The following is a 24,997-nucleotide window of genomic DNA, read 5'->3' on the forward strand; positions in this document are numbered from 1 at the left end:
CTCCTCTTCTTTATTTTTCTTTTGCAGGACAACTGGGATTGTGATTTGCCCAGGATCATATGGCTATTAAGTGTCTAGTGTCTGAGGCTGGATTTGAATTAAGGTTCTCTTCACAGCAGGTCCAATATGCTATCCATACACCACCTAGCTACCCCACTTTTCTTTATTAAAAAAAAAAAAAAACACAAAAAAACTTTAGGCTATCAGTAGCCCATGAGCTATCCTTATCTCATATTACTTTCCATATTAAGTCCAGAAAAGGTAGTAGTTTGATTTTATATTGAGAATGTGCAGCCTTAAAGAGCAGTACTGATAGGCCTGGGACATAAAACGAATCTAAAGAAAACCTCTAAAACTTTGGGTGGATCTTCTACTTAGTATTTGTAGGGAGAAATGAGCAATAATCACAAAGGCTGAAAAGGTGTGAGAATGACTAATTTACATCAGTGGTTAAATTTACAGACTCACCTTAGTATTCAATATGTAGTCTTATTTTTCTTTAATGAAGGAATTTTTTACGATCTAGAAAGTTGCATACTACTCAGAAACAGGGCACTTTACCTAACCCAGTGAGTTTTAATGTCCACTTTTAATGCCCTACATACTGAGGCAGAGTAGAGAGTAATTTAGATTCAAGTGCTATTCCTGACCCACCCCAGCTGTGTGACCACGGACAAGTCACTTCACCGCTAAGAATTCTAACAGGCTCTCAAACTGTAAGAGTCTCCCCTGTCTTGTTAAGAAGGGACTACTTAATAACAGTGAAATATCAGGTCAAGTCAGTCTCATCTTCTCACTCCCTCATTCCTATCTTCTTTGCAAAGAGAATCTTCCATGAACTTAGTCATTCTATTTTAAATAACTAAGAACTAAATTCAAGCAGAAGGAATAGATACAATTTTAAATAAAGCAACTAAAGCTAACAAAATTAATCTTTTTTCTACTGTTTTCTTTTCCATAAAAAATTAGCAATTTACTGCCAACATTTCAAAATACAAAAAGCCAAATTTCTATGGCATTTGTTAGTTTACAGATGATTTGTTTTTTCACATTGTGCACAAACTTTAACCTAATAGGCCAACTATTTCCTGAGGCTGGGATTTTAAATTTTTTTCATGAACACATTGCTTTAAATAAAGTAGTCTGCATGAGCTATAGCTTTTGCATTAAAATGAGCAGCCTCAAAACATTAAATTTTAAAATCACAATATAAACCATTAATTATGACCTTTTTATAAAAATATTTGCAAAATAAGACACAAGTCATTTTTAGCCTTTTGTTGTTGTTCAGTCATGTCCAACTCTTCTAGGACCCCACTTCCATCCTCCACTATACTATCTTCTGAAGTTTGCCCAAGTTCATGTTTATTACTTCCCTAATGCTTTCTTTCCATCTCACCCTCTGTTGGATATCCCCCCTTTCCTTTTGCCTTCAATTTTCCCCATCATAGTCTTTTCCAAAAAGAGTCTTATTAAGCATTTAAGTTTCAGCTTCAGTATATGACCTTTCAATGAAACAGTCTGAATTAATTTCTTTAAATATTGATTTGATCTCCTGACTACCATGGAACTCTCAAAAGTTAACTTTTTTTTTTTAAGTAATGTTTAAAGTTTTACATACTAATAAAATGAATCCAAAACCAAATAAGACGTTCAAAGAAATATTTATCTGACAGAAATATCACATTATCTTTAACCATCAACAAGCCACTTTAGAAACATACCCTATAGTATATTAATATTACCTTTAGGTGATAAGAATATGGGTTAATTTACAAAAAAGAAAAAAATAATAATAAAATAAATAAAAGCTATAATTCCCATTCTTCCCCAACCTTTTTTTAAAAAAAGAAGCTTATAGTTCAAACTGACTTGTGAATCATAAAAGAATTTTATTTAGGAAAAATATTTCCTGGAATTGACCACTAGATAATTAATCCTACTTAACTGAAGGATTTAGCTTTTAATGTACAGATTCATTTTAAAATGACCTTTTTATTTTCAAAAGCAAAGTGCTTTTGTTTTATTCTGCATGGCAGATAAGAAATGGTTTTACTTCTTTCCACCTTAAATATTCAAGAAAAGTTTCCTTTTAGAAATATCCTTCCTGTTCCACCAGCACCCCAAACCCCATCCCCAACCTTCTAGGATTAATGAAATATTGCCTTGTCTTTTAAAGTTAACATCTGATATGGAAACACGGGGAACAAACTTTAAGCTTTAATACTAATTAAATGAAACATATATTAAACATTGTTTAAATATTAAACAGTAAAATGCTTTCTTCTACATTAAATAAGTATTGACATCTTAGTTTGTAATTAATGGAACCCTGAAAAGACCACTGCCCATATCGCCACCAAGTGATCCAAGGGCAAAGGACAGTAACCAATAGAAAAAATAAGAAACATAATATTTAATAATTATGTTTTCCGTTTTCAATGTCAATTTACATTTGAAAAGAAATTTCTCAAAAGCACCAAATTTAGGAGCATATCCTGCACAAATGAAATCCAGTTTTCCCTTTATAAGGCCTGAAAAGCATCTCTATTTATATTAACTAAATCTTATAGTCATATTTATTAATTCATAATTCAGTTTTTTAAAAATTTTGCTTATGCATCTTCATTCCTCATAAACTGTTTTTGCATACCAACACCAAGCAGTTGTCCAATCAAAGAATTCTGTGAAACATGAGCTGCACTAAAAGTGTATCATTCATTCATGCAACAAATACTTACTGAGAGCTTACTATGTGCAAGGCACTGTGCTGTGTGCTGCTCTAAGACTCACAATGACTTTTTTTACGTGTGAATGAATAGTGATTGCCTGATAACTGCTTCCCATCCAAAGTTAGCCTGGACTGAAATCAGGTACCCAGCTTCAAAACAAAAAGCATACAAATCCACACAAAGTATAGAATATTTCCATTTTGTCTCATGTTCCTTACAGCATTTGAGTCTGTATAGATGTAAGGCAAATAAAAGAGGGGGGAAAAATCCTGTTGAAAGTGTATGCTCCCACGTCTGCATAAATTGAAATTCATAACACACATAGGTATACATACTAAAAATATTTATGGAAAAGGTAGTTGGTACCTACATATAGTAGTCTTAACAAATATAATTAATGGATATTTTACCATTACAGTTTACAACCCAGGACTACAGTATTTTATCATGGCAAGAGTTTTACAAAATACATAATTATGCCTCAAGACTCAAAAACCAAATCAATACTGTTGAGAAATTGTGCTGTGGAAAACTCAAAAGTATATCTGGGGGTTGGGAAGGGAGTGTTAGAAGGAGGAGAAGGGATTGTCCCAATTTTTCAAAAATAGAAAAACCTTGTAATACAAAATTCAACCAGAAAACTTGCTACAGAGTTTGAGTTCCACACAGTAAATATACTATTTCCCTCTTCATTACTGGTGTGGATTTTTGTGACTAAAAAGTTTCCAATTCTATATTACTTTTAAATTTCAACATGAGCCCTAAGCAATGCCCAGTCTAGCACAGATGAAAGTGCATTTTTTAAAAAAAGCCATGCTACCCAAAAGAAGTGATTTGAGAAAATGATGTAAAACAGAATGATTATTACTCAATTTATGAAGACTGAAAATCTTCACACTTTTAATTAATGAAAGAGGAAATCACAAGTGAAAAATGTTATTTTGTTGTACTTCTCAGACAACAATGGTCTAAAGTGAAGAAAGAGGAAAAGTGGTATATACCTAGAAACTTAAAATTACAATTCATACTTATTTTGTGTGATATTGAAGGAACACACAGAAATACCAGTGTTCTTTTACTTCCATTATGTTCATAATTTTGAATTATTAAATGTGTTCTTTGGTGTATAGGAAATTTCTTCAATACTAGTGGATAGCATGGGATAGGAATCTAAGACCAAAATATAATGAAAGAATCACTTAAAACCTTTTTTGCCACAAAAAATAAATGAAAATGATGACTGTTAAGGATTTTACATCTGTATGGCTGATGCACTGAATGAAGATTCCATTCCAAAAATCATACTCTGGCTCTCAAAATAAAATGTATTACAATCTATTCAATCTGGGGGTTTTAGACTTCTATTTAGAAAGGTACTCCAGTATATGCCATTATAAATATTCTAAGTTTTCATCACTGAAGTCAGTGGGAAGAATGAACATTCTTAAATGTTCTCATAATAAAGATTTCTTAGAATGAACAGTTTAGCCACAGCCAAAGGGCAGTTCTTGATTTTTCATTATCCCTTTTTAAACAAAGACTAACAAAATATTTAGTACATATACAGGTTGACATTTTGATTCACTCAAAATAGTCATTTCACTTTGCTTAGTTTTTCAAATTCTATGGCTAAAATTTAATATCATTCACAACATAGTATTTTCAAAAAGTAAAACAATGAAGCAATGAAAAAAAATGAGAAAATCAGAAGCAAAGTGGCTAACAGCCTCATTACATCTACACACACACCCACACACACACACACACACACCCACACCCACACACCCCACACACACACCCACACCCTGTATTATCTTCTAAAGAGGAACAAAACTTTTTAAGTGATGCTAATTTAACCAATGGAGAAAACTTCTATCAAAATATACAATTTCCATTACAGACTAGAAGGCTAATATTATTATTATTATTAAAAAAATAGTCGTAAGCAAAAAACTTTTGCTTATAATGGTGACAGAAATCGGCCTGTCAAAGCACGAAACATCAAATAAGGTCTTAGAAAAAAAGATTCATTTGTGACCTCCATTTGCAAAGTTCTTGACAAATTCATAAATCAAGAGCCTCAGTTCCCAGAATGGAGCAGTTTCATGCTTCTTAATCCAAATTTCTAGAGGAGAAATGGTAGTCAAGTCATTCAGAATCTCAAATGGGATTTATGCTTCACCATGTACCTATAAAATAAATAAAAACAGAGCATTATTGTAAATAAGTATAATCTTGAGGCAAAAAAGCTGGGATTAAATCCTTCCCTTACCATTATCTATTTATATATAACCTTTGCCAACTATCTAATCTTAACAATCTAAGTTTCCTACTCATAAAAGGGGCTGGATGACCTTTCTGAGGTATCTTCCAGCTGTAGATCTATGAGCAAATATGAAATGTAGGTAGCAAAAAAATTTTGAACTACAAAGTATGCATATTAAGCAATGCATATGGTCACTGAGTCATTGAATTATAGAACTATTCCTTAAAAAGATCTCAAAGCCTATCTAATTCACAGATTCTGAGTTTGGGATCTGTGAACTTAAAAAATATATATTTATATTTTGACAACTACATTTCAAATTCCAATGCATTTTTTGCATTAAACATTCTAAGAAGGGGCCTGGCCTGTATGCTTTACCAGATTGCCAAAGGGGTCTATGGAACAAAAAAAGTTAATAACGCTTGATGAATCGCAACCTCTTCATTTTTTCAATTAAGGAAACGGAGGTCCACTTAAAAAGGGTAAATGAGTTAATTGTCCAAGGTCACAAAAGTAATAAACATTGGAAATGCTTGCCACCTAGCCAAGTTCTTTGATTGCAAAGTGAGGTTTCACTTACATTCTGATCAAGTGTTATCAGTCAAAATAAACAAGTAAAAATAAAGGAATTTCATATCATGAAAGTATGACACTTATAGAAAAAAGCAAGATCAAGAGTGTGACTTTACCTATGTTTTGCTGAAGGCACAGTGAAGCACATGATCATGGAAACTGAGTACTTCAAGAAATTGGGAAGCTATGTTACTTGAAGGGACAGTAATCTGTACATTGATATGCCCCAGGAGGAGGGTAAGAATTGGGATAAAGAGAGAGAATGAAGGTATGAAATTTGTTTTATATCTGAGAGGGGGAAAAGTGTCCATAAATATCTAGGAGACCAGTGAGATCTATTGGAGGGATACCTTAAAATTATGTGAGCCATTTCTAGAGCAAGAAGTGAGGAAATGAATTCTAGGCATGGGAGGACTGCATGTGTAAAGGCCCAGAGGTAGCAGGTAGAATTTTATGTATGGGCTTTAGGTGGTGTGATGGTTCAACTAGATCACGTCCATTTGAGGATCCTTCCAAGGAAATCCAGAGAGTACTATATAAAACATATACATATTTTATATAGTACTCTAATTTATATAAACATTTTAGAGCCTTGGAAGTTATGGGAAGAGAATACTCAGAAAAGTAGTACATGATCAACAGTGACAGATGCAAAGTAAGGATTGTGAAGCGTATTCCTCTTTGAAAAACTAGTAGCAGAAAAGGAAGGGGACAAAGCAAGACTGCAAGGGTTTGACAATCAAGCAAAATGAAAAAGCAAAGACACAGGTACACACAAACACACATTCTTGTAGGTAAATGGAAAGGCATGGGGCAGATAGGCAATACAAGTCTGAATAGGCTATTCTTCAAAGTTCCTTCCAGCTCAGCAGAGAGAACCTAGAACTGAAGTAAGGAAGACTCATGTTTAAATCTAGTCTCGGATCCTTCCTAGCTTGTGACCCTGGGGAGGTCACCAATCACTGTCCACCTCAATTTCCCCACATGTAAAATGAGGACAATAATAGCACCTGTTTTGCAGAATGATTGTAAGGATCCAATGAGACACTTATCACAGTGTCTGGCACGTAACAAACACTTTTATTATTGTAGAGAGAAATGAGAACGTAGCATAGCTATGACATCTTCATATAAAAGGACAGAAGGAATGAGATTGAGGGATCAGTATGATCAAATAAAAGGGAGAGCGGTTAATCTTAGCAATTTGGAAAAATACTTTATCCTCTCATATAAAAGGAATAAGGACGAAAAAGTAAAATTAAGTTTTGAGAATTTTGTGCTACTTTCAAATTTATAATCTAAATAGAAAAACAAACAACTTGATAACTAAATAGCAATACTTTTTACATGTTTTACTATTTAGATTTACCTGTCCAATGTTTCCCAAAAACGCAAAAACACTGGTCTGTCCAAATGACGTTTGTGATAGCTTAATTCTAATACTGTTACATCCCATTTCTGTACATTTGGATCTAGGCGTACTTCATCATACTTTAGATGGAAGGCTTTAACTAGAAGGGAAATAAAACAAAAGATTACATTGAAGAAAAAATTATGATATTTTACATGAGATGAAAAACAAATTCATTTATATAATACAAGAATAAACCAGAAAATTTACAAAATAATTTCAATAATTTTTCCACATATGCACTATAGTTATGGTTAGAAGAAGTTAAGATTACTATTTTCAGAGGGGGGAAAATCTAGGTCTCCAAAAAGAAATCTGCAATTCACTCTAAGTAAGGCAACATAAGATTTCATTGTATTTTATATTTTAATATGTAAATAAGGAGGTGGGTAACAATTCATATGGTAACAAATCTGATAATAATGTGGATTAAAAGCACAACTGTGATATGTGAGCACATAGTCTTTACTCATTGAAAAATCAGAAATACACAGCATTTTGAAAATATCGAGTGAAAAATACCAATAGGAAACAAAATAACATGACTAGTATTTAAAGCTGATACGTCTTTTATATTCTGCCATTAAAAAATCAATTAGTCGGTAAAATTAAGTATTTTCTAACATGTTAAATTTGATTCACATCATAATAAAATTTCTACTCAATAGAGCCTATCTCTCAGAATTATTTAGAAAATTATACAAGAATAACAAACTGCATGGAAACTTAAAGTCTTCTACTTTTGATGGTTAAAAAAAAATAATCTATCAACATCTTTACTAGTTCTCTTCATCTGAGAATGTCAAAAACATACAGCATTAAGCATCCTATAATGATAGTTTATTCTCTTGGTTCAGATTTTTGGTTTTACTGGAAAAATGGAAATACTAAAAATAAAACTTCTTTTACCAATACAGACGATAAAGTCAATTGCAACAGTCAGAATGGCTAGGGGTACTGAGAAATTATGTTACTTGACTGATAGTCAAACCAGTCTGTCAATGGCAGGGTATGAACCAATACCTTCCTGATTCCAAGACTAGCCCTATGCTACAAAATATTAACCCTCAATGATGATGATGAAGATAATAACAATAATGACAACAGAGCAGGCACTTAATGACTATGTGGAAACATTACTAAGTGGTATTAGGATAAAGTGCTAGGCCTGGAATTAAGAAGAACAGGTCAAATCTAAGACACACTGACTAGCTGTGAGAAAGTCATGTAACCTCTATTTGCTTTAGTTTCCTCAATTGTAAAAAGATATAATGGTAACTATTTTATAAGATTACTGTGAAGATCAAATAAGGTAATATATGTGCTCAGTATATTTCACTAAGTCACCAACAAAATATCACAATATCTCAAGTAATCATTTTGTATTTTTATATTAACCTATACCAACATTCTCAACAAAAATGCAAGTAACTGAGTTTTGCTTATAAATCCATTCATTCAAGTCAACTCAATAAATTCTTCTTCTATGAAACTATTGTGCAATGGGAAGAACTAAATTTGAAAGTAAATGAGCTGGAGCAGCTGGGTGGCACAGTAGATAGAGCACTAGTCCTGTATTCACTAGGACCTGAGTTCAAATCAATGCTCAAACAATTGATACTAACTCTGTGAAACCCTTGGCAAGTCATTTAATCCCAAAAGTTTCGAAAAAACAAAACCAAAACGATCTGTGCTAGGAGCTTAAGGGCCATCTTGCATGACTCATTTAGTCTATTTTACTCTAATTTTTAAATTGAAAGTTTTGGACTAGAAAATTTCTAAGCTTAAGTTTGAAATCTATCATTCTTTGTGTAAAGTACTATGAATATAGATAAAAATGAAAATGCTTGCTGTCTTTAAGGAACTTACATTCCTACTGGAGGGGTGGAAGGGTCAGAGAAGGAAGGCAACACACTGTCAAAATGGTAGAGCATGAAAGGGGAGAAGGAAAGGAAGGAAGATAAAGATTTTCAAAGGCAGAGAAGAGGAAAGCACTTACTATAGGCAAAGGGAGCTGGTTTGTTTAAATACACCATGGCAAAAAATGTTAAGTAGCCCATCAGCCCAGTTTGGAAAGCAAAGTAAAAAGCTAGGTTTACAGCCAAACATCTGAATACTTTGAAAACCAAGTCAAAATTTTAATTTCATCTCAGAGCAAACTGGAAGCCATTGAAAGTATAATTTTAAAATGAATGAAACAAATCCAATCTAGGCAAAGTACACAATGAAAAACTTACTGTTCAAATTAAGGCTGAATGAAATAGATTTCTACATGCATATGAAAAATATAAGCATATAAAAAATCTTCAAATCAATTTTTCACATTCATAATTAAAGCCTTTAAGCTTATTTAATTTAAAATTAAAAATAAATCTTACAGTTACAACAAACTATTACTAAACCCAGATTGGTATTATAGTCAAGAAAAGTTTGATCTACTCAATTTAAAAACTTCTACCTGGAAAAGTTACATGTAAAGTTTTACAAATGACCAAAATGGGAATGAATGGATTAGCTCAATGACAATTTCTTGAGTACTAATGACATAAAAAAATACACTATTAAGAGTTTGTTGTATCTTCTAAGTGTGTGAATATAAAATCAAGAACAGATAACTGCCAATATCAAATACCAAGGTCTTGCAGGGACTGTACCTGAAAGTTTCAACCATGTATTCAGTGCCTGCTCTATAACAAAAATTATGGTAGGTGCTAGAGATACAAATCAAAAGGGAGACAGTTCTAGCCCTCAAGGATGGAACATACAATTGACAGCTACCAAAAATACAATCATTCTTTTTTTTTCTACCAAATTTCTAGGAGGAAAAAATAATTCATAAATAATATAAGGGGAAAATTATATAAAAAAGAGAGAAATTCACTTTTAGCAAATATGTCAACTGGTGATCCATCAGGTAACAGCCATGGCCAACCTTTGAACTGCCATGCAGGGCCCTGTACAAAAACTGCCACAACACGATCCCTATAAATAGAAAAGAAGGAAAAGACACTCTTATTAAAGACCTTGAGTTTTAGTTACTGTAAATCCCTAAGGAACCACTCTTATAATTATTCATGTGACAGAGTCTGCTGTCAACACTACTGTGAGGCAAACAGCACATTAGCATAATTTCTCTTTATAATGTCACTGTTATAGCACATTAATGACTACTATACCACTAGTGCATCTGCTTTTTTTTTTTTTTTTTTTTTTTGCAGTTATAGGTCTTTTCAGCATAAATACACACAAAGCTATTTTTATGTATGACCCTAAATTTGTGCCTGTTCCTTTGCTAACTGCAAAGTGATCTTAAATTTTACTCTAAGACAAATCTTTTTTGATTGTTACCAGAATTAACTGACTTTAATAAAGAAATCACATTGATCTTAAGTGAAATTTTACAATAAAATAGACACTGAATATATTGAAAAGAAAGTGAGCTGTATTTCTTTTTTTAAAGCAGTGGAATAATTTGTAATCTCTATTTTCATTCAAGTGGTTGCAAGAACTAATCTGCTGATATTATATTCAATAGTGACATTAAGGAGAAACAATACCAATACACTGCCTTTTTCACAGTGAGATTATAGATCCAGAAAACAGATCCAAAAAGGAACTCAGAAGCCAAGAAGTCCTAAAACTCCTTTTACATAGAAGGAAACTGATGTCCAAGGAAATTAGGTGACTTGCCAAACATCATACAGTATTAAGTACATGATCAATATTTAAGCCTGGTTCCTCTGACATCAGAACCAGCATTCTTTCAATTGCACCATAAATATTACTGTGCTTTTATAATATACTTAACATTATTAAATTTTTCTATTTCTTCAAATGTAGCCTTATGGTTAAGGAAAAACATAGCTTCAAACTTCTATTAAAAGAGATGTTTAAAAATGTTTTTCTATTATATAGGATAAGTATTAAAGTCATCAAGTTTTTTAAATCTTTGAAGTAAACTATCATTTAATTCTACTTTGGCAAAACATACTGATGACCAGATTCAAATATAAATACTTGAAAATATCCAAATACTGGGGAGAAAAAAAATAATTTTAAATACATTATAAAAGGAGAAGGTATGTAATGTGTGTTGTACATGTAAGCACAAATTATTTATACTGATCAAACTTTCAGAAAGTATTTTATAATTAAAATAAAAATTCATATTATCTAACTTTTTCAAATAAAAATGCATATATTATTACAATGAGAAACAAACCAGTTTTTCTAAGTTATTAAGATAGACTTATATTTCAAAGATCAAAAAGATTTGTTTATATTGAAAAACTAAAATTCAACTCGAAAGATTATAAATTAAACAATAAAAAAAGTTAAAGGCATATTTACCAGTCTTGAGGCATAAGTTTGAGAGGCTGATCTACGACTCGATAGGGGACAGTTACACTTATGGCAGTACCTCCAGGCTGCATCTGATCTTTTCGTCTCTGGATAAGTGTTTCATTTTCTCGTTGGCAGCCTTGTTTTTTCTTTTCATCTGATGGAACAAATCTTCCAGAAAACAGGGATATTCTGAGATTAACTTAATAAATTATCAGAGTTAGGATGGACTAGATATTATCTAATCCAAGCATACTTAAACAATGTATTTTAATTTCTACAATTTTATCACAGACTTTAAAGTAATACCAATTTTCAAATATTAATAATCTAAATATGAATATTAAAGTCAAAAGAGAAATATAAATCTTTTTTTAAAAGTACAAAATTCAACATGGTAAAATTCTATGTATTTATGTATACATATCTTATGTATTCTGATAGACAATACTTAATTCTATTCTAATTTACATATCCCATTTGCTCTGCTTTAAACTGGCAACCCAAATTCAACTTTTAAGACTTCAATGCTCTCCAAGTGCTTCAGAGAAATATGAATACTACAGAGAAATAATTAGATTATATTACCCACTAATAAACAGCTGACAATGGCACCCAAACCATGACAAACGTTTAGACACTGTACCAGGGAGAATGAAAAGGAAGCACATATTAAATCAAGGGGCGATAGATCAAAGGAATATTGTCTTTATGCCTGCTCTCATCACTTTAAAGAAGGGGAGAGGAGAGGGCTCATCATCAGGTATTCTATTAATGCTAAGTGCCTAACACTTAAAATCAAAGGTCAAGAACATGTTTTAACAAAAGCAATAGCTTTAATATGTTATATATTAAAGCTATTATAATTTATTTAACAAATATTTAAGCTTCTCATATATAATGTTCTGTGTCAAGCACTGTATAAAATAGCAAAAAGAGCTCTTGATAAATTGCATGACAGTGCAAAATAAAAATTATATATTAATATATCTGCTCAGTTGCTAGGACAGGAATATTATATAAGAGCAGCTTTAGGAAAAAATGTTATTCAAGATTAGATTGATTGGCCTTTTAATTTAATAATTATTAATACTTCAAATTGATGATTTTCAATAGAAATCTCTGAAATAATAGTGTAAATATCAATGAATAATATAAAATACTATTCCATGATCAATGCTAAAAAAACATTTATACCTAGACAAAACATTTTATCAATTCAACTTTCTGGTTTATTTATTTCTAAATAACACTTCTGCCAAGCAAGTTTCTCCATATTTCACATGTCCTAACTCTCTAAAACACACACACACACACACACACACACACACACACACACACACACACACACGAAAATAAGGAAGAGGAGGAATGATAAGGGGAAAGAGAAGCTAATCGTGGGAGTTAGGTTTTTCTTTTCTCTATTTCACTTGATTCTTTTATCAGTTCCCAAAGTATCAACTGTCATCTCTATGCAGATGAATCTCAGATCTAATTGCTCAATTCTGTTTTCTCTCTGGATATCTGAACTTGCAACTCCAACTATCAGACATTTTGAAATTGATGTCCTATAAACATCTTAAACTCAACATGACCAAACTTGAACTTCTCTTTCCCTCCAAATCTTCTCCTCCCTTCTAGACTCCTTTATTACTTTCAAGAGAAATACATTCCTCCTTGTCACACAAACTTGCAACTTAGGTAACAATCTAGTGAAACAGCTCCTGTCATTTCTACCTTCCTAATACCTTTTGAAAATACACCTTCTTTCCTGACATTATCCCCAACTGAAGTGCAGGCCCTCAATCACTTTTTGCCCAGAGTGCAACATAGCCTGATGTTTGATCTCCCTGCCTGAAGCCTTTCCCTACTCCAATATATCCCTCCACTCCATTGTTAAACTGAACTTCCAAAAGCATAGGACTAAACATATTAATAAACTGCATTCATAAGTTCAATAAAGATCAAACATGAAATCTTCTTTTTGACTTTTAAAGTCCTTCATAATCTGGCCTCTCCTTATTTTTTCAGTCGTTTTACCATTACTACACTTCATATACTTCATAATCCAGTGATATTTGATTTTTTGCTGTTTGTTCCTTACATAGAATACTTCTTTTCCTGGTATTGAGAATTTTCACTTAAAAAACTGGCTGTTCAACAAAACTGGAACTTTCTCTCTTCTCTTCTCTCTTTCAAATATTAGCTAAAATCTAAATTTTGCAAAAAGCTGTTACCAGTTCTTCATATATCAGTGTCTTCCCTTCTTGGATGATTCTCAATTTAATCTTTTTAACATAATGTGTTTGTACATAGTTGTGTGCATGTTGTCTCCCTTATTAAACAGTGAGTTCCTCAAGAGGGGAGACTGGTATTTTTTGCCCTTCTTTGTATCCTTAGCAAAGTACCTAGGCACTTAACACTGATGATTCTACCAAGGAAATTAAAATCAACCTGATAGGAAGCTATTTCACTCATGCAATATCAAAGTCAAACTAAGGATACATCAGTTTTGCTATCTTTATAACTGCAGTTCTAGAATCTTGTGACAATGAAGCTCTTCTCCTGTGGAAAAGTGTGTGTGTGTGTGTGTGTGTGTGTGTGTGTGTGTGTGACAGACACACCTACCTATACCTGATTCAAAAGTCCACTTGTCTCAGAAGTAAAGGTAAAAATTCAGCCAATTTTTTGTATTACCCTGGCTAGCTTATTAAAAAAAAAAGAAAAAGAAAAAAAAAAGCCTTATTTCATGTCTTTTGCAACAATCTCAAGAAATCTAAAGTTATCATCCTTTACTACTTTCCTGTGTGATTAGTACTGATCTATGTTATAAAAAACTCAAAGCAAATGATCATAGCATACATAACAGATTCACAAAAAACTTAAAAAATGAATTTCATTATTTGAATTTATGCTTTAATTTATTTTGGCAGATTGGCACAATGGATAAACAGTACTGGACTAGGAATCAGGAAGATCTCAGTATAATCCTATCTGACATTTACTGTAAAACCACAGATAAGTCATATAAAATCTATGAGTCTGAACTGTAAATGAAGGACACCAAGAGCTGCATTTGTAGCATTCTGTTTATCATAGGATAGCTGAGTTCAGGTAAGATCAAAGTTGGACAACATTTTGGATACTGTAAAATCTTACATAAATACCAATTACTGTTACTATCAAGAACATTAACATTTCAATGCAGTAACTAGGTTTTTAAAAGTTGGCATGTTTTAATTTAAAAATTCATATAACCAAGATAAATTGTTTAATACCTATTTAGCATCATATTTGAAAAAAGCAAAGCCAAACAGCCCAAGAGGCCACAATCTTAAGGAAAAACAGTCTTAATTTTACTTTTAAGCTTAAGTATTTCAATGTTTAATACCTCAGTGCAACTGACAGCTTCCCTGTAGTGTAAATCAGCTGGAGGCCTTGCTATATAATTAATGCATAATTGAAAACCCCCCTCAATACAATTATAGAACCAGCTGTAGCCCATAGTTCATGTTGGCATAGATTCAATTTGGGTTCTGCATAAAGTTGAGTATTCTTTTTTTTTTTTTTGGGGGGGGTGTTATTTCTTCAAATAGTCCCAATTTTTAAAAATGCCTAGTTCAGAACTTGTAAAATTTAAGTTTATAAATTAATACTATAACCATTATCAATTATTAAAACATATGATATGGAAATAAATTTTATTTTGACTCAAAATATCAAAACAAAACATGCATTATAAAACAAAACAATTCCCTAATTAAAACACCCTAAACACTGTTTTAAAATACATTTTTAAAGAGAATACAACTTTCTCCTCTATAATACTTGTCAACCTTCACTGTTTCCCTAAAGACATATCAAAAAAGGAAAAGTAAAATAATTTCTAAGGAAAATAATAATTTTGGAATGTTGTATAAGTAATTTACAATTTACACTGTATAAATATGCATTTATACATTTTACATTAATATCCATAGCATTCCTAGGATTACATTATACCAATTCATCAGGAAAATCCAATTCTCACTTCTGTTGTTTGTAAACACAATCATTTTAATCATCTCAATTCAGAAAGCAAAGCACTAAAACTAAAGACAACATTACTTTTCCATCAAAATTACATTACATGTGATGTAAAAAGATTAAGTTAGAAATAGTTAAGTGCATTAAGTTGGTTTGAAAAACAAATTGCATGATAATTGCAGTTACAGCTAAATTTAAATTTCTTACTCCTTTTCTAGTTCCTAAAAAATCATAAATTAGACCCAAATCAGATCTGTAATAAATATATTAGAACTAAAAACAAACAAAAAAAACCAAAATTAATTATTTAGGAAACTAGATATGAAGGTTAGCTAATAAGCATGTATAGCATATTCTATGCTTTTTTCTATTAATGATTCATTAATATGAATCAAAAATGTTTCTAATAGATAGTATAACTGTAGCAAGTTTTAAGGATGACATCTTTATAAGGCCACTACAAATCCTTATAACTATTAAGTCCTTCTCTGTTGCCTCAAACATGGTGTTTCAATGTGGTATGGAAATGACTATGAGAACTCAATGGCTAATTACAAGAGGATCTATCAAACTGGAAAAGGCTCCTATAATAATTTTAGTGACAGACTATGTCAAGTTCCATACAAGGAACTCTGGTATTGAGTTCCTGGCCGTGGCAAGCCAAGAAACAAACAAACATCAAAAAATGAAATAATAGGTACTAGGGGAGGATTGTAAAAAGTTATTAGAAAAAGGCTCAGAATAAGACAAAGGCTTGTAGATTTACAAAAAAACTTCAACTCACATATCACAAACACTCTCATCAAGAAGCAGGGAGACTTTCAATATAGGTACATCAAACAACATCATAAACAGTCAAACAATGTATCTTTAACAGAAAGGATAAGACTGTTTCTCAAAATCAGAGTATATTTGAATTGGGAGAGAATTTTCTTCCAACTACATCTGAACAATAAAACTTTATCAGACAGATCCTATCTCTGACACAAACTAGTTGTAGGTCATTAGACATATGTGAAGCTTTACAATGAAGATCACGTCCTCTCTAATAATACCTATCTGATTTAAGGATCCAATGAAATAATGTACTATATATGGCACTTTGCAAACTTTAAAGCACTCAACAAATGTTCCACCTGTAGAACATTTTTTTAAAAAACACTCAACAAGACATTTTACCTCTATGACTCATTTTCATCTATAAAATGGAAAAATAATTCTTGTGCCACATGAATCTGTATTATGTAAGATAATTTGTAGCTGAAAAGAGCTACATAAAAATGAGCTATTTGTTAAAAGTAAATATTAGTAGATAATGGCAATGAAGATAGGCTGTTCCCAATACAAATACAAACTTTTAATAAAGTGAATATATTTAAAACTTAAGACTTCTGTGAATGTAGAAGCCATTTCCAAAAAACTCTCTCTACATAGTAGATCATCACAGTATGTCATAACAAAGATTAAAGTTAACTCAAAATTATAAGACTAAAATTAAGAAGATATAGTTTATATCTAAAAACAACTCCATGCTGGCCTGTACCAAATAAAAGGATCTGTATTTTGTTCTACAATTAAGTGCGTGCCACTTTTTTACACAGAGTAACATGGAGAGGCCTGTATTTTGTGAGTTATCGGTTTAGCAGTACTATAGAAAATGTGGTGTTAAAGAGAAACAAAGACCTACACGGTTGCATATTGACTCAGAAAACCACAAACTGACAATCTTTGTTCAATTATATTTTTATGTATTTTGTTAAAATATTTTCCAAAAACATTTTAATTTGATTAGGGAAATTCTAGATTTTGACACTTATGGGTTAGAGAAAGGAACTACCAGACCAGGAGACCAATCAGGATGCTTTTGCAGTTATTGGGATAAATTTTAAGACCAGAGCCAGAAAAGCCACATGAGCAGAAAGAAAAAAAGAACAGATGAAATAGGTCTTGTGGAAAATGACTTGACAAGGTTTGGCAAGTGATTAGAGAATGGGAAGAGTCAAACAAACCAAAAAGTTATAGATTTGAATAAAACAATAATGATGAATTAGTATGGGAAGGAAATATAATGAGCTGCTTGGTGATTTCAGCACTTGACACGTTTACTGAACATTTAGGAAGAGATGTCAGCTACATTTATTAAGCATTTACTGTGTCCCATGTACTGGGATAAATTGCAAAGAAAGACAAAAACCTAGTCCCTGTTCTCAAGCAGCTCATTGGAGGAGACCACATGTAAACAATTATGTAAAAAAACCAAACAGCATAAATTTAGGGGTAATCTCAAAGGGAAGGCATTAAGTTTAAGGATTAGCCACATTTACTTGTTACAGAAAGGAGGTTATTATGAAGGCATAAATGACAAGACTTGGTAACTGATTGGATGTGGGAAATGAGACAAAGTGAGAAGTGAAGACTGACTGGCATCTCAACAATACTGGAAGACAGCAAGTAATATGAGAACAGAATTCAGATAACAGAATAATTGTTGGCATTCACAGAATGCTTTAAGGTTTGCAAAGTTATCTCATTTGAGTTTCACAACAGTCCCATATTACTATTATCACCCCAATCTACCAGATAAGGAAACAGAGGCTGAGAGAGGTTAAGTGATTTGCCCAGGATGACACAGATGACAAGTGTCCTTGGTTAAATTTACACTCAGGTCTTCCTTACTCCACATTCCAACACTCTTACTCACAATGTCATCTCCCTGTCTCTAAGCAGGAAGGACCATTTCTGAGCTAAATGGATAAAATTAAGTAAGATTTATTTTTAAAATATGCACACTCACATTGATTTAATATTGATATTTGATGCAATTGGTTTCCTTTGAAATCCTCTGCACTGTATTTTATACATTTAGAAATAACATTCTGAGAAGGAATCCTATAATGTCAAAGTAGTCAATGACATACAAAAAAGGTTAAGAACCTTACATAAAATTTAAAACAAACAAAATTTATACATTTTTATTATAAAAGTTTTTTTTTTTTTTTTTTACTAGAACACCTAGTAAATCAAGTGTTGGTCCTTCCACTAACTGGCTGAAAGAGATTTAATTATATTTAAATTGTATCTTTTTTTATAATCACTAAGTTACTTGTTTCCCTAGCCTTTTAACAGTTAAGGACACAAAATACACCTGAATGTTGAAACTTCATAAAATTAAGAAAGATATATACCATTTCAGATAGCTAAATGGTAAAGTGGATAGAATGCTGGGCCTGAAGTCAGGATAATTCATCTTCCTGATTTCAAATCTGGCCTCAGAGCTATCTCACAGATATCTGTGAGACACTGAGCAAGTCACATAACTGTGTGCCTCAGTTTTCCATCTATAAAATGATCTGGAAAAGGCAATGGTGAACCGCTCCAATATCTTTGCTTTGAAAACCCCCAAAAGGAATCATGAAATTGAACACAACTGAAATGAATGAACAACATTATATACTATTTAAAAAAACTTACTTTATGAGTCTTGATTTAATTACATGGTTGATATTATATGAAATGTTATGACAATGTTAAAGACATTAAATAAGGGACAAATAACATTTAAATATTTTTAAAGTCTCCAGTCATACAGGACTAATGTCATTCTAAGTGATAAGTACACATCATCCCACTAGGAAAAAAAAAAAATAAATGGAGTCACTTTTATATCTGAAGATAATCTTTTAGAAAACACATGTTCATCAACTACTTACTTTAGGTCCTGGAGAAGGTCTTTTGCATTAAGCATAGTTATTAAAGAGGTGGTAGCTGCTGGAATAATGATAATAGGTGTTCGAGATCCTAGAAACAAGAAGAAATGTAACAAATGTTTTGTTATATAAAAGAAATGAAAATCAAAAACAGCTATAAAGTGCTACCTCATCTGAAATACCCCAAACAGAAAAGGCAATAGTTATTTTTAGAGGGCTTGAAAGACAGTTTGTAGAACTATGAACCAGTCCAACCATTCTTGAAATTAATTTGTAATCATGCAAGAAAGGTCACTAAACTGCTCATACTTTGATCCATTCTGCTACTGGTTATATAAATCCCAATAATGTCAATGACAGAAGAAAATGTTGCATATATACCAAAATATCCAGTCATACCTCCTGTGGTAAACAAAATAAAACAAAAATTCATCTGGAAATAAAAGAAGTACCCAATGAGTAGGGAATAGTTGGGCAAACTAAAGCATATGAATGCAGCAGAGAATCATTATATTGAAATGAATGGAAGAATTCAGAGAAGCCTTATATGAAGTGAAGGAAAGTTGAAGTACAACTAGAATAAATACACAGAGCAACTATAAAAATGTAATAGAATACAATATTAAAAGATAACCATAGATCAAAGGCACTAGTCAATACTGCTTCCAGAAGGATGAGTTTGGAATATATTTAGTTATTTCTAACAGAAAAGTAGTAGATTATGAATGAGTTAGAAAATGTTATGTGCTATTAGTTGTACTCAACAGTATTACAGAGATCTACTTAGCTTTTATCATGAAGGAAGGAAGAATTAATGCATAATTGAGGGTGAGGAATTAGTAAGGAAGTAACAGTAAAATATACAATGAATTTAAGGTATTTTACAACAACTGAAATGGTGATCATTTAATCAAATAAATTTTCTTCCTTTGCTGAAAACTATCTATAGTGGTCACATTTATTTTTGAGGGGAAAGAATTTAGAACCACATACATACCTTTCTTCTGGTTTGGAGGTGGTCTTGCTTGGGAAACTGTAAAATTTGGAATGTTACAAAAACTGAATTATTTTTAAAAAGTCAAGATGATCTAAAAATATGAAAAAAAAATCACAAAAATGAGACTAATATAATAATGGTCTAGTGAAAAGAACATAATAAGCCCCAATTCAAGGACTGTGATAATTCATGACAGTGATCATCAATTGATAATGACATATGGTAATGATAATTCATTATCATTTCTCTACAAATACATCAGAATCTCAAAGTACCAGATTTAGCCTCTGCTCAAAAGTTATCACAATATAACAATTTTATGAGATTTTCTGTTGAGAATTCATCCATAATCAAGTTTCACAACATTATTAGTTTTATAATAAAGATATTTAAGTTTTGTCCCTTTTTATGTGTAAGAAGGCTATCAACAGAAAAAGAATTAATTTTTGTAAAGGATTGTTTAGCCAATATCTTTAATATGGTGTATAAAATAAGATGTATTGCATTCAGCCCATCAAAATAAAATAGGTAATTAAAAAAATAAATGCAGATGAATGATATATTATTCTAAAAACTCTAGAAATAGCCTTCAAGACAGAATACATAGAAGGGAGAAAAGAAGTCCATGCCTAAATCAGTAGCTAGGTAAAAAAAACTCTTTAAGAATAACTGATTAGGTAGTTTTGCTACTTGTCAGTAATTAAGGCAAAAGATTTAGTTTCAAGCAGGTTTTAAATTACTGGCCAAAAGAAAAATATATACATTACCTGTAAGCTTCTTTGACCTTGTCAACTATTTCATTATCAATGGAAAACTGAGGCCATCCCTTATTAGTCCATTAGCTCCTATCTAGTTCAGGCCTTTATTACCTCATGTCCTGGTTATTATTTCAACAGTTGCCAGTTTCTTTTCCCTCTCTACGCCATTTGCCTTCTTCCATGAGACTAATTTTGTTCAAGAACACACTCTGATCTTATTGTTTTCCTACTCAGAATCCATCAGTAATTCATCTATTAATACTGATCCATCAGTAGTTCATCAATTAATACCCTCCTGAATAAAGTTCACATTTTTTGGCATGATTCTATAACCCGGTTTCAAACAATAGAAAAAGTGGATTAAGTTGGGAAGCAGAAAACACATGTTAGAATCCTAACTCTACAAAAGGGTGAATTTTATAAAATATTTCTTCTATAAAAATTTTTAACAATATTTATATTACTTCACAGGGCTTTCCATAATGATCAAATAAGTAAACGTGTTTTATATAATGTCATATAAATCTAAGTTGCTATTATTAACTTCCTATGCTGTACTCCAATTGTTCTACTCAAGTAACAGCCACAACTTCTAGAATGTTACTCTTCAAAATCACACTCATAATATAATAGCTTTAGAATTGGAAGGGATCCTAGATATCATCTAGAATCCTAGAAATCATCATTTTATAGATGAGGAAACTCATATGTAATGACAGAAGCAGTTACTAAATTTAGTTTCTCTGAATCAAAAGTCTGTGGTCTTTCTTGTTACTCCCTCCTTGTCCCCATACTTATTGCTTCCAAAATTACCTTTCATTTACACTGTATTTATAGGGAAGTTATGTTTGACTTTTTTGTTTATTTATTCTCTTTTGTCTCTTCCTGTATTAGAAGGTTAAGTTCCCTTAGATCAAAGCTGGTATATATAACCTTTCTTTGCACCCTCAGAGCTTAGCACAGTACTTAATTTTGGTCACCTTTCATTTTCAAAGAGGACCAAACCAATGATATCACATGTCTTGCATATAAATCTAAGGATTTAGATTTAAGTAAGGCAAAGTTGCACAGAGCTGTCAGTCCCACTCTACCCAAGTACTTGAAATCCAATGGCAACACAAAAGTCAAGACAACTGGATGACGGCCAGGATGTAGTGGGTATATAATAAATGTTCTCTTTTTCTGCCCCTTAATTTCATCCCATCCCATTGTACCTACTGAACCTGTTTTTCAAGGGCCAGTTCAAATGATATCATCTGACATTAAATGATGATTGCCTTCAAAACTTTTAGAGTTTATTATTTGTGCCCCATGTAGGCACAATTACTGAATGTACAGAAAAGAAAGTTTTCTGCAGTCATGGGAATTGTGAAATAGTTCAACAATATAAATGGACATAGTTTTATCAGTGGAAATGACCTCAAAGAATATATTATCATCTCTTTTTCCATAAAAGCTTTACCATCTAACTTACTTGAACCTATATATGCTGTGTTTACCTCAGAATGTGAATTCTTTAAGAGCAAGGATTGCCTCTACTTTTCTTTTTGTATCCCAGAGCTTAGCAAGAGCTTTAGAGCTTTGCACACAGTAAGCAGTATTAAACATATTTTTACTGATTGATTGCAGTTGCCTATATAAACATTAATGTATAATTTGTGTACATATTTAATTCACTCAACTATATTATAAATTCATGTTTTAAACTTCTTTTTTATTCAATTCAGTTCCACAATTTTTACTAAGCTCTTATTCTGTACATTAACATACTAGGTGCTAGAGACGCAAATAAAAAATTCATAGTTCTTGCTGCTTGGATGTGGGTGAGGAGACTGGACTGTAGAGAAAAAATGATATATACAGAGTATGATACAAAGTAGAAAATGGAGTGAAGTGCTAGAAGAAATTACAGCAAGGCCAGGCCTTATTTGTCAGAAGCAGTGGATGCAGCACATTACAAGGTAGAGATGGCATATACTTGTATATTTTAAGAAGAGAGGGTCTTCAATTCTTTCCACAGTGACAATAATAGAACTTCTCACATGGTTTGGATTCAAAAAGGAAGAGAGTGTGAGATGGGAACTGGAACTACGATTTCACTGGTACATAAAACTCCAGATGAGAAAATAACTTCTATTGCTATAAACTGGAACCTTCTCTGCAATTTATATCAAAAGTGTTGCCTAGGTTATGGAGAACTTAAGGGACCCGCTGAGGATACAAATACAGTCTATCAAAAGCAAAGCTAGATTTTCCGGACTTTAAAGCAAGATCTATTTACTCATTAAGCATCTGCTAGATGAGGAATGGAGTATATGAAAGGAAGATATTCTGTTCTTCTATAAAACTACAGTGAAGGAAAATTTGATATGCCCTGTTTAACTCTAGAAAACATAACTTAAGAAAGGCAAAATTAGGTTCTAGGAAAGAAAATGTCCTCAGTAAGATAGTATTTCAATAAGACAGTTTGGTAAGATGGATTTCCAACTGGACCCAGAGAGAATAGTAATTAACGGGTTGATGGCTACTTGTACCAGTCTGAAGGATGAGCTCTAGAGTTTAATGTCATACAACTCAGTTTTTAGCCTTTCTTTTTCTCCACAGGGTTTTCAATGAATTGAAAATACAAAGATATAATATATGCTTATCAAGTTTTGGGGATCAAGTTGACAAGGACTGCTTAACATACTAAATGACAGAAGTGGGTTTAAAAGCTCTTTCAAAGATAGAAGGATGGACATACTCCAATATGAACCTCACAATCAGTCAAGAAAAATTTTAAATGTCCTTAATTATTGGCAAACATGGAATTTTTGACACTTTCCCCTTGCTCACCACGAGGCTAGATAATGGGGGGCGGGGGGAAGAGGGAGGGAAAGACGGAATCAAAGAAGGAAGGAAGAAAGGAAGAAGGGAAGGAGGCAGGGAGGGAGAAAGGAGGAAGGGAGGAAGAAAAGAGGAGGGAGAGAAGGAGGAAGGAAAGGAGAGAGGGAGGGAGGAGGGAGGGAGAAAGAAAGGGAAAGAGGAAGGGAGGAAGGAAAGGAGGGAAGAAGAAAGGAAGGAAGGAGGAAGGGAAGGAAAGAAAGAGGGAAGGAAGGAAGGAGGGAGGAAGGGAGGGAGGAAAGTGGGCATGACTGTAATTGTACTGACCAAATCTAGATCTGGAGAAAAGTGAAGAAAATTTACTCACTTTTCTTTATTATGCCTTTGGGGTGATGAATACTGTATATAATACAGACACCTTGGCTGGTGGTCATTGGTTTTACTGCTCAAGACTTGGAAGTTCAACTTTAGCATCTAACAAATACTGATATATGATCCTGGGTAAAACATTTAATTCCTCAGTGCTCTAGACAATTTTCTAAGACTGATTCTAAGTTTCAAAAAAGGTTCTGACCTGAACTGGTAGGAACACCTTATAACTATCATAAATCAAGTCCTTATTCTCTATTCCTAGCCCATTATTAGAAAAGTAGAATAAGAAAATCAGAGTAGTACAACTTTAGATACTAACCTTCTCACTTCAATAATTGTAGTCCTTAAAATCAGTGTACAAGGTGAAGCATATGAACATATATTTGAAGGGCAAGTTTCTTTAAAAAAATCTATTCAATGACTCAGGCTTCATTGCTTCATTTAATGGAATCCCAAGATAATATATAACATGGGACCGACCACACACATTTAAATACATCATACAATGCCAATAGATCTAACTGTATTACCGATATAAGTGAAGCCCAATTTATATGTACTATGATTCAGAAACTTTGGTTTTTAGATAGTTAGATATAACTTATATTATATGCTTTCCTACAAGTGAGTTTTAAAAACTGGTAACTGAGTTTCCAGGAGAGTATACAAAAGTAAATTTAATTCATGACAGCACACTAAATAATGCTTTAGAATCAAACTATCATTTCTATGGGAAACTTATTCTGAATTTAAAACTTCTAGAACCTTTCTATCTTCTTACCACTGAAAGCTTTAAAATGTCATTTTATTTATAAAGTTGTTTTATTTTTAAAAACTCTAATATGACTGTCTTCTTTTGTCTCTTTTTATTTATATGGTTATTTATAAAAGCAGAATCACCAAGACACTAGTAGCAATAAGCTAAAAAATAAGAAAGAAGACAGGCATTATAAAGTGGTCAAGCTTATGTAATACCAATGCATAGGAAAAG

At 32.2% G+C, this 24,997-nt stretch overlaps 1 protein-coding gene across 1 annotated transcript in view; it reads right to left on the reverse strand.

Moving 5' to 3' along the window:
- Positions 1 to 4,626: 4,626 nt before the first annotated feature.
- Positions 4,627 to 24,997, reverse strand: part of CDC73 (cell division cycle 73) — a 119,725-nt gene continuing 99,354 nt past the window's right edge. The window contains exons 12-17 of the mRNA XM_051998727.1: positions 20,054 to 20,089; positions 19,060 to 19,147; positions 11,333 to 11,494; positions 9,864 to 9,964; positions 6,941 to 7,082; positions 4,627 to 4,921 (exon numbers count right to left, since the gene is read on the reverse strand). Of these exons, the coding sequence (XP_051854687.1) occupies positions 4,885 to 4,921; positions 6,941 to 7,082; positions 9,864 to 9,964; positions 11,333 to 11,494; positions 19,060 to 19,147; positions 20,054 to 20,089 (566 nt within the window). The 3' untranslated portion in view covers positions 4,627 to 4,884. The remainder of the gene's footprint in view (positions 4,922 to 6,940; positions 7,083 to 9,863; positions 9,965 to 11,332; positions 11,495 to 19,059; positions 19,148 to 20,053; positions 20,090 to 24,997) is intronic.

This window comes from Antechinus flavipes, chromosome 4 (assembly GCF_016432865.1).
Source record: "Antechinus flavipes isolate AdamAnt ecotype Samford, QLD, Australia chromosome 4, AdamAnt_v2, whole genome shotgun sequence".
In the NCBI taxonomy this organism is placed as follows: domain Eukaryota; kingdom Metazoa; phylum Chordata; class Mammalia; order Dasyuromorphia; family Dasyuridae; genus Antechinus; species Antechinus flavipes.